This window comes from Malania oleifera, chromosome 7 (assembly GCF_029873635.1).
Source record: "Malania oleifera isolate guangnan ecotype guangnan chromosome 7, ASM2987363v1, whole genome shotgun sequence".
NCBI classification, from domain to species: Eukaryota; Viridiplantae; Streptophyta; class Magnoliopsida; order Santalales; family Ximeniaceae; genus Malania; species Malania oleifera.
Genome location: NC_080423.1, coordinates 27,161,318 through 27,171,453, shown reverse-complemented (window position 1 = coordinate 27,171,453; position 10,136 = coordinate 27,161,318). Strand labels below are relative to the sequence as shown.

General features: G+C 35.6%; 1 protein-coding gene across 9 annotated transcripts in view; it reads right to left on the bottom strand.

Moving 5' to 3' along the window:
* LOC131160592 (uncharacterized) overlaps window positions 1-9,915 on the bottom strand; it is a 27,551-nt gene extending 17,636 nt beyond the window's left edge. For 8 of the 9 annotated variants that reach the window (XR_009138092.1, XR_009138090.1, XR_009138091.1 and 5 more), the window contains exons 1-5: window positions 9,455-9,915; window positions 8,174-8,377; window positions 7,837-7,982; window positions 7,263-7,531; window positions 6,391-6,494 (exon numbers count right to left, since the gene is read on the bottom strand). Coding sequence is in view for 6 of the 9 variants with exons in the window: in XM_058116420.1 (XP_057972403.1) it covers window positions 6,391-6,494; window positions 7,263-7,531; window positions 7,837-7,982; window positions 8,174-8,377; window positions 9,455-9,826 (1,095 nt within the window). In the remaining 3 variants the exon portion in view is untranslated. The remainder of the gene's footprint in view (window positions 1-6,390; window positions 6,495-7,262; window positions 7,532-7,836; window positions 7,983-8,173; window positions 8,378-9,454) is intronic. The other variant, XM_058116423.1, reaches the window with a different exon arrangement.
* Between the last annotated feature and the right edge of the window lie 221 nt (window positions 9,916-10,136).

Below are 10,136 nucleotides of genomic sequence, written 5' to 3'. Positions count from 1 at the left end.
GTCGATACTACGACTATGTAATTTGTTAGTGACGCTAAATTGTGATGGCATACCAAGTACGATTAAATTGAGAATGGACGTTGTATAGTTGACTGTTGAGCAGACTTGAAGAGAGCTCAAGGCCCAATTCTTTCCTGAGAAAACATATTACAATGCTAGAAGAAAGCTACAAGACCTCAAGCATAATAGGTATATCAAGGAATACGTGAAACAAATTTTTTCTTTGATGTTGGATATCAAGGACATGTCGAAAAAGGACAAGTTGTTCTATTTTCTTGAGGGATTGAAATCATGGGCAAGGACAGAACTTCATAAACAAAGAGTTCAAGGCTTGTCTACCACACATGCTGCCGTGGAACACTTGACTAACTATGTTGAAGATAATTCCACTTCGTCCAAAGAGAGTGGCATGGATGAAAGTGCATCCCATGTTTCACAGTAGCTGCCTCAAGCGGTTTATCACCAACACTAAAGGTCCAAGCAAAAGCCAATCAACTAGAGCAAAAGTGAAGACAGTGCAACCTGATAGACGAGAAGTTGAAAACATCCTTGCAGACACAGAATTGACATCCTCGAGGAAGAAGCGGCAAGAGTTCTTAGTGAAGTGGAAAGGCCTTAGTGACAAAGAAATCAGCTAGGTTTCTGCGGAAGATATGTAACCATTCGTGGACAAAGTTGAAGTGTACCTAGTTTCAAAGTCTACGAGGACGTGGACCGCATAAGTGGAGGAGTGTCACGAGCTGAGCTTGTTCAGGGCATTATACTTGCCTCTGACTGCTTGTCTCGTGCAATTGGGATGGCTCTCCATCATGTAAAAACTAGTGTAAGGTTATTGTTTAGAGATAATTTTTTCCTAGGCTAAAAAGGGGAGCATGACTCGTCAATCATATTGATGTTTCCTAGTGCCAAAGCGAGATAGCATAGAAAGCTCTTTAGGGGAGAGTCAATGTTAATCAACTTATTAAACTCGCTAGCTATTGTAAATGTGTCTAGGCAACTTGCCTCCCTCACTGGACACACATTGTTAACAGAGGTGTTGATTAATGAATTACGTTGTTTCAATGTTTACCGCATACGTGTCATTGCTTTCATAAGTTGCTTATTGCTTCCACTTATCCTTTGAATGACTAAGAAATTGTTCTATTAGTGAATCATGGTAAACGCTAGGCAAGCTAATTAAACAAGAGTGCTTTAACTAGCGCCATGGCCCTTCACAAAGGTGTGAAATATTCGGCCCATAACACCCCCCCCCCCACTCAGCCCCAAAGATGAGGAGTTGGTGGTGGCTGCATTAGCTGGCCCCGGAGGTGTGAAATCGGAGGTGGCTGCATTAGCAACACATGAAGGTCTACCATGGAGACCCCAACACTGCTCAATAGTATGATTACTTCATCCACAAAGAGTGTACTTGTGAGTGCCTCTACCTCGTCCATCTCTACCACCACAACCACTCAAACCACGTTGATAACTTTTATGGTTGTTTGATAGAGAACTAGAATCACCTTGTGTAGCAAAGGCTATTTTCTCAAAGCCAAATGCAAGAGTAGGAGAATGTATGCTAAAGAAAGCACGAAGGACACAGGAATAAACATCAGCAAATGATGGCAATTCAACACTACCTAGTATTTGGGATCGGACTCTTTCAAATTCAGGTCTCAAACCTGCCAGAAATCAAAGGACTATCATCCTACTCCCGCTACTTCTACATTTCACGAACGTCGGCAGTTACAGGATGCACGACATTAAGCTCCTGATGAATACGCTTCATCCCTCCAAAATAATTTGCAATGCTCTTATCTCCTTGTTGTAACTAAAAGTACTCTTAGGATAAATCATACATATGTGCAATGTTACTAGAGAATAAAAGCTTGGCAGAATCCCAAATCTCCCTGCACGTATTTATGGTTTCATCGAATTCTACAAGAAGGAAACAATCAAGTTTGTGAAGGAAACTAATTCTAGAGTATATGCCTACAAATCCATGCACTCTATGGTTTCATCGAATTCTACAAGAAGGAAACAATCAAGGCATTTTCTTGAATCCACACTTCTTTTCTCTTTTCATCAAAAGGATTATATTGGAGCAAGTGGTCAGATTTTCCTAATCCTACTAAATAAAGCCGAACAGCTTTAGACCATTAAACATAATTCTTTCCATCCAACTTTTGAGTCGTTATCACTGGCAACGGTGTAGAAAACATATTTTTGATATTCATAAACTCCATCCCAACACTCACAAACTTGTAACCACACCAATGTCAAACAAGAAGAACAATCAAAATTAATCGGGGCAATCACAAACTATGTGAAGCACCGACACGGCCACACCAATGTCAAACAAGAAGAACAATCAAAATTAATCAAGCCAATCACAAACGATGTGAAGCACCGAGACAACCACGAACGAGGTGAAGAACTCACCTATTGATATAGCACTGCCACAGCCTCACAACTTAACTTACGAAGACTGCTACTGCTCCAAGAAACTCACAAAGAAGCCTTTACAAACACTAAACAGAAATTAATGGATTGCCGTGAGGGCATGGTCGAAAAAGTTGGATTTTTTATCAAAAAACATGCCCAACAGCTTGAAAATATTGTCAAGAGAAAGAATCAGAACATGTAGGGAGGAAAAAAAGGTGGCCAGAAACTTTCTCACGCACCGGCAAGTGGAGTGACACTGCCGGCAGTTGGCTGGTGCGTGGCAGCGCGTGGGGCCTTTTCCAGTGATGGGGTTTTGTGGGGGTAGGCTTCGAAGGGTTCTATTTTTGGCTATATGGCTGGTTTTGTGAAATAATGAAGGGCAAAGGTGGATCGGAGAAGGGGAGCGACGGGAATGTGCTTTCCGGCAAAGACTGTATAAAATAGGGTTTAGATTGGATCACGATACCATGTTGAGATTTTGATTAAAATGAATGACCTAACTTGAAAATAGGTCCCTCCTTTCTATTTATAATACAAATCAAATACGTTATAATGACAATAATACCCTTACTAACTCTCACTAACATACTAACACACTTAACAATAATAATACTAAAAGACATAAATAACCTCTAAAACTTATCATGATAAACATTAGTTCCAAGAGATGAATGCCATGAACATAGATTACATTTTTACAGGGAGTTCAGAAATTATTCCCTAAATTAAACAAATCCATATGCAGTCCATAAATTAAATCTAAAAGTATCCTAAGATGGTTGAACATATGTAAGTGTGAGGTGGATCTAGACAAGCCAAAGCTTTGACAAGAAAAAAAATTGTCAATATAGTCTATTTTATTTAATGCAGCAGTCTGATTATACAATTGTTAACATGGTTGTTAAAATCAGAATCGCAGTTTTGGTAACATTATAGTAGGATCTTGGTAGGATAATAAGATCATACAATAGATTTGTATTTATAAAAAACTTTTACTGAACTACCATTCCAACAGGCTTGGTTTTTGTCATGTATTATGCAAGAAATGGACAACTTAAGAAGTTGTGAGTGCTACACAACCTCCAAACTTACTATATTTTAGGAGATAATGGGGAGGTATGGAGAGATAATAGGGAAGTTACAGAGAGACTTTAGAAATTTAAACTCAAATCATTTTGTTAAATTATTTATTCTTTCGTATTTTGTAAATGCTGCAACTAATTGATAACTTTTAGGATTGAGGAAATTTTAGGAATTAGGAAAAATGATACTTGAAAACTAATTCCTCTTCCCTTAATTAATGTGAGATTAACAAAATTATGTACTCAAGGTTTATTTTTTTAGTTCATTGATGATTATCAAGTGATGCAAACTTTGGACATTAATGCTAGGGCTGAGAATAAGGATAGATACTACATTAATGCATTTGAAAATAATAATGATGATGATGACGATAATGATGATTTTCATGATGGGCTTGATAAAGTCAATGATGATCTTGGATTCTCAAAGACACTAACAAAATTATGTACTCAAGGTTTATTTTTTTAGTTCATTGATGATTATCAAGTGATGCAAACTTTGGACATTAATGCTAGGGCTGAGAATAAGGATAGATACTACATTAATGCATTTGAAAATAATAATGATGATGATGACGATAATGATGATTTTCATGATGGGCTTGATAAAGTCAATGATGATCTTGGATTCTCAAAGACACTAACAAAATTATGTACTCAAGGTTTATTTTTTTAGTTCATTGATGATTATCAAGTGATGCAAACTTTGGACATTAATGCTAGGGCTGAGAATAAGGATAGATACTACATTAATGCATTTGAAAATAATAATGATGATGATGACGATAATGATGATTTTCATGATGGGCTTGATAAAGTCAATGATGATCTTGGATTCTCAAAGACACTAGTGAAACAACTGGTAGATTGGATACAGACATTAATGCTGAAAAATTAGCATGATAGTTTTGCTTTTATTTTTAGTTCATTGATGATTAATTGATTATTAAGTGATGCAAACTTTGAACATTAAGTTTCAGTTGAGAATGCGGACAGATAATACATTAATGCATTTGACAATATTGATGATGATGTTTTTAGTGAGGAGCTTGATGAAGTCATCAATAATTAATCTTAGATTCTTAGCAACACTAGTGAAACAAATGATAACTTGAATACTGACACGAATGTTGAGAAACTAGCTTGATAGTTTGGCTTTTGTTTGCTAATACTTAAAAATAAAATAAAAAATAAGTGTCATGCAGTATAGTTGTTTGTCAAATGATTTGTGTTAAAAATTTATGTTTTTGTTTTTTTTAATGAGTATTTATTCTGTTTTCATTAGAGAACTGATTTAAATTAACAATGCAATAATTTGATTACTTCATCCATCTTTCATACAAGGACTCTTACCATAGGGCCACTTCTGATTTAATCTTAGATTCTTAGCAAGACTGCTGAAACAAATAGTAGCTTGGTTACTGACATTAATGTTGAGAAACTAGCTTGATGATTTGGCTTTTCTTTGCTAATGCTTCTTTTAAAAAATTTAAGTGTTCATGCAGTAGAGTTGTTTGTCAAATGGTTTTGTTAAAATTTATGTTTTTTTTTATTATTATGTTTTCATTATAAACTGGTTTGATTTAGGAATGCAATAATTTGAGCACTTCATCTTTCTGTCAGACGAGGACTCTTACCGCACTATTTGATCTTTTGGGTCTTGAATACTTACTGGCAAACGTTGTAGGTTAATATTATTGCAATTTATCCCCAAAAAAAAAAAAAAAAAACCATAAAAAATGCATTTTACATTTTTTTTTTTTTCCATGGACATTTTACTTATTTTTTTTCCATATCATTAGTAGAATCTTATAATTCTTGATCCAATTCCATTGAGCCCACTAGTGAACCTATGTAGGATCCAGATTCTAATAACCTTGATTGTCAATTCATTTTGATCAGTTTGATGTCCAAATTTTGACTTTATTTTTGCTGTCTTCTAGTTCTCACTAATTTGTCAATCTTTGAAGTCCTACTGATATTTGGATCAGCAGACATTTATCTTAAAAGACATGTGAGGCTGAATCAGTCAAGTGACTTCTAAATGTTCATAAGCCAGTTTTATGTTTAAATTTCAGCAGGACAAATTTTCAACCATTGGATTAGTTCTAAATGAAAAGCTAAGATGGTTTATTTACCAGAGCAGCAGTAGAATCATCATTACTTTACAGCCTGCCACAGCAGCTTTTCTTCTCCTTTATTAACTAGGAATTGAGGAGTGCATTTGCTAGCTCTCAATATTTTCTTATTTTTCTTTTCTCTAATGGTGAGCCAAGCACAAAGTAAAACTAATCTCTCGCCAAAACGAGTTTTTAGTATCACAACTTCGGAAAATAATTTCCCTGTAAATAACTTTAGGCTGAGATTCCATTAATCATGAAGACAAGACAAGTTTAGAGAAAATAATTTTTCAAAAAAATAAATCTAAAGACTATTTAAGTACAAAACAAGCAACTTGAACAATGTGAAAACCATATCTTCCATTCACTAATTGATAACACAACATGCCAAAAAATATATATGATTACTTTCTAAAGTTTTCAAACAATTTTTGAGTTCCTAATATCATGCACATGCTGTCCCTTTCATAGATTCTCTACTATGCCCCTGACTTATCAGGGGTTGGAAATCAGGTTTACATTTTAAAAAAAAAAAAGATTCAAATAATGTACAAGTTTTATTTGCAAAAATGTTTTCTAATCCAGAAGTCTATTAATTAAGATAACATTCATGTCCCAAGTCTATTAATTAAGATAACATTCATGTCCCAATAAACATTTATATAGAGAATTCTCACATCCACAAAGAACTGGAATCTAAATCAAGCAAATTTTTGCATCCAAGGATAAAAACCAAAAAATTTAAACAAGAATTAACTGCTTACTTGCGCTTCAGTCTGCAAGTGCCAGCATACAGTCCTCCAATATAAAGCAACCTCGGGTTCCATTAATTGGACATCTGAATCTGAATTGCAATGCCCTGATTCTCCTAAACATCAAATATGGGAGAACCATTAATGTATTTTATCCACAGACCACAAGTTAATCCACTTTTTATTCAATGATAAACCATGAAACAGGAGAATATTTCAGCTTCACCTTGAAAAGAAAAAATATCTAAGAATATTTTATATTTCATTCACATACTCTATATCCAGTTTTCACCATGGTAAAAATTTCCATGTCATAGAATTATCATGGAATTTAAAATATGATGTGTGACAACTGCAAGAGTGTGAATAAATAAAAAAATAAATGACAAGCTTTAGCAATAATTGTGAAGGAAAAAGAATATATATCAACAACTGCCAAATTTTCATTTAATTCCATAAATGCAACTGTAGCAATCAAACCTTGAATACACTGGTTACATGATGCAGTACAGTGAGCAGTGAGCTCAAATCAGAGAAACGACAACTCAACCAAAAATTGATGTCCTCAAGGGTCAAAACAATGAGTATCAATCATAACAACTGTCCACCTAAGAGGTTATTCTGGACTGCATTCAATTTTTATTTCCATTTGAAGGGCTGGACAAATTTAGATCCTATTGAAGCATGCTAAACTTCATTCCAATTGACCCATGTTAAACTTCATGCTAAGTCGGTCAATATTTAGCTGAATCTCCTAAATCTCTGCACCCAATCATGGGAAATTGGATAATGAATAGGTGAAAAATAAACTCAAAAAAGCAGCAACAAGAAAATAAAAGCATGTTTCAAAGTATGTACGCAAAAATACTACAAGCTTCACCAACCTTCACTTCCCTCAGAGATCAATACTTTGAACCGCTGGATACCTTGCCCATCTTTCACTTTCACCAGCCCATCTTTTAAGAGAGCACCCATCACAGACTCCCCAACCAATTCATAGGTTTCAACATCAAAGTACTTGAGAAGCTCCAAGGGGTCACCATTGCAACACTTCTCAAGCCATTCATCTTTCAATAATTTCAGACACTCCTTCCTAACAGTAGATGAACGATCTGCAAATCCTCTCCGAAGAATGACTGCCCTAAGCTTGATGCTACAAAGCCAAGAAATTGAAAAAAAAAAAAAAAAACACATTTGAAACATGAATATTATTATTGAAATCCACAATAGCTAGTGTCAGAGGTATATCTCAATATTAATCATAATTCTATAACCCCCTAGCCACTACATCTTAGCCAAATCATATTCCATTCTTAATTGACATAAAAGAAGCTACCATGACCAAATGCACATAGATGGCAATTGTGTGAAATGCTATATGACATCATGTACCATAAAAATTCAAAATCACAAACCCCATCACACTGGTAGCATAAGCATTTTCAAATTCAAGAGTACCTGAGACTCTGAAGAGGAAGTTTATTAGCAAGAACACAGTATGCTGCTTTGCGCACTGATTCACTCACATCCAAGGTGCAATCAATGACTGCTGATGAGGTCATATTCGAAGGAGGCAATGATAAAACTATTGTCTTGCGTACCTCCTGCACAATATGTACCAATTTATTAAATTTTCAACAAGCTTGTTAAAGAGTTCCATTCTGGCATAGATCCCAAAATAGTTTGCTTTTAACAATCAAACTGTTATCCCCACCCTTGAGAGTAACAGGAAAAATGGAATTTCACTAAGCCATCTTCAATGGTCAATAATCTAGGAGCATTCTGTTACACTCACTGCATTCTGTTCTAAAGACAGTGCTTCAAGGAATAATTCAAGAATGTCGCTGTTTTCAGAATCATTTGCAAATCTTGACAAAGCCCTAACAGCAAATATGCGGATTATGGGAATCTTATCCTCCACCCGCTTCTTCATGCAATTTATCACCTCATCCCAGAGCTCATTACTGACTTCTGCGTCGTCTGGCAACCGCATTATGATCTATAAAATTGAAAAATTCATCCGAAGTGGAAAAGAAGAAGAATTAACTTTCTGGGGTACATATATTTCCCTAAGCAAAGTCTACGACATTCTGCATATGACCAACACCAAATAGTTCATATTATGGCTGTGTTGCCAATTTCTTCAAATAAAGATAATTGAAGTACCAAAAATAGTGAAATTTTACTATCAGAACTCAAACAGCATAGAACATTCGAAATTAGTAGAATGATGGTGCCAATTTTGATATTCTGAGTTGCTTGGCTGAAAGTTCCAATTTAGAACATTCAAATTTAGTAGAATGATGGTGCCAATTTTGGTATTCTGAGTTTCTTGGCTGAAAGTTCCAATTTAGACAACATTTGCAAGGTACATCTATTAAACATAAAATAAAAAACAACAAAGCACTCCAAAACCAATTGAAATAAAAATAACAGAAGTTAGAAAAAATAATTTCATTTGTTTCAAAAACCAAAAGAAAGAAAAGCACACAAATCTACACTACAAACTATTGTTAAAACCTAAAATTCTCATTTCAAATGATAAAATCCAATTTGATTCACAAGCCTATGATTCAAATCAAGTATGCTAATTGAAGAAAGCAAGAATTGACATGAATAATAAAATTGTAAATTGTTCACAATTCCAAGGATTCACATCCAAACTAGATCCAATAGATCAATTGGATCCCATTCAAATCATTTCCGGTTGAGTATAACTCCACATTTCTTGTATCCCAAAACAAGCGCACCAAAAATTCCAAGGCTTAGTTTTTTCACTTCCATATTTTCCCAAGATCCAAACAGAGTCAAATACTCAAATTGCACACTGAATTCAAATATAGAATCACCTAGTTCCAACTAAACGAACCAAACCTGAAACAGTAACCAGACTCTAACAAAAACAACTAGGAAGTTGATAGATTATGGTTATTCATTATATATGCGGACAAATGTGTTTTCAGCTACATGGCCTAGATCATAATAACAACCAAAAGTCTAGAGATTCCTCAAAGCAACTGTAAAGATCAAAACAGATGTAAAAGTTATAAATGCACATGATTTTGCTATACAACACCTCAGAAATTATCTGGCACGCCCGAAACCTAGCGGTTTTGTTGGCAGCGGCAGCAGCGACGAGGAGGAACTGCAGTAAATCCTCCAAGAAGGCATCGCAATCCGAAACATTGGCAGCATCACGTGCACTAGCAAATATGGCAACGAATCGGATGGCTCGCTCAGCGGCGGCAGTTCGGCGGTGGAAGCAGAAAAGGGGGGTTAGGGCTTTGGAGAACGCGGTGAAGAATTTGTGAGGGGAAGATGAAGAACGGAGGGTTAATAGGTCCCTGAGCTTTCGAGGGTGTGTGGCGTTTGAGCTTAGGGTTTCGTTCAAAACCCTAGAGATCTTCGGCATCAATTGACTCTGTTCTTCTTCCTCTGAGTTCGCCATTAAAATTGCAGACTCTCTCTCTCTCTCTCTCTCTCTCTCTTCCGAACCGTCCGAGTTTTCCTTCTCTCTCTAGTTTTCTCTATTCTCATTTAAATCTTCTTTTTTGAATTTGAGCGGGGGAAAGCCGCGGTTAGACTTAACGTCAGCCTTAGGGACCACTCAGGATGGGCCTGGCCCAGCCCAAAAGTTCATCAGTATTGGGCCGGACTGGAACAAAGTTTATAAATAGTCGAATACAAGCGGCTTCCACACATCTCTAAAAATTTATTTTTATTTAAAATTAATTGTAAAAATAAATAAGATTTGAAAG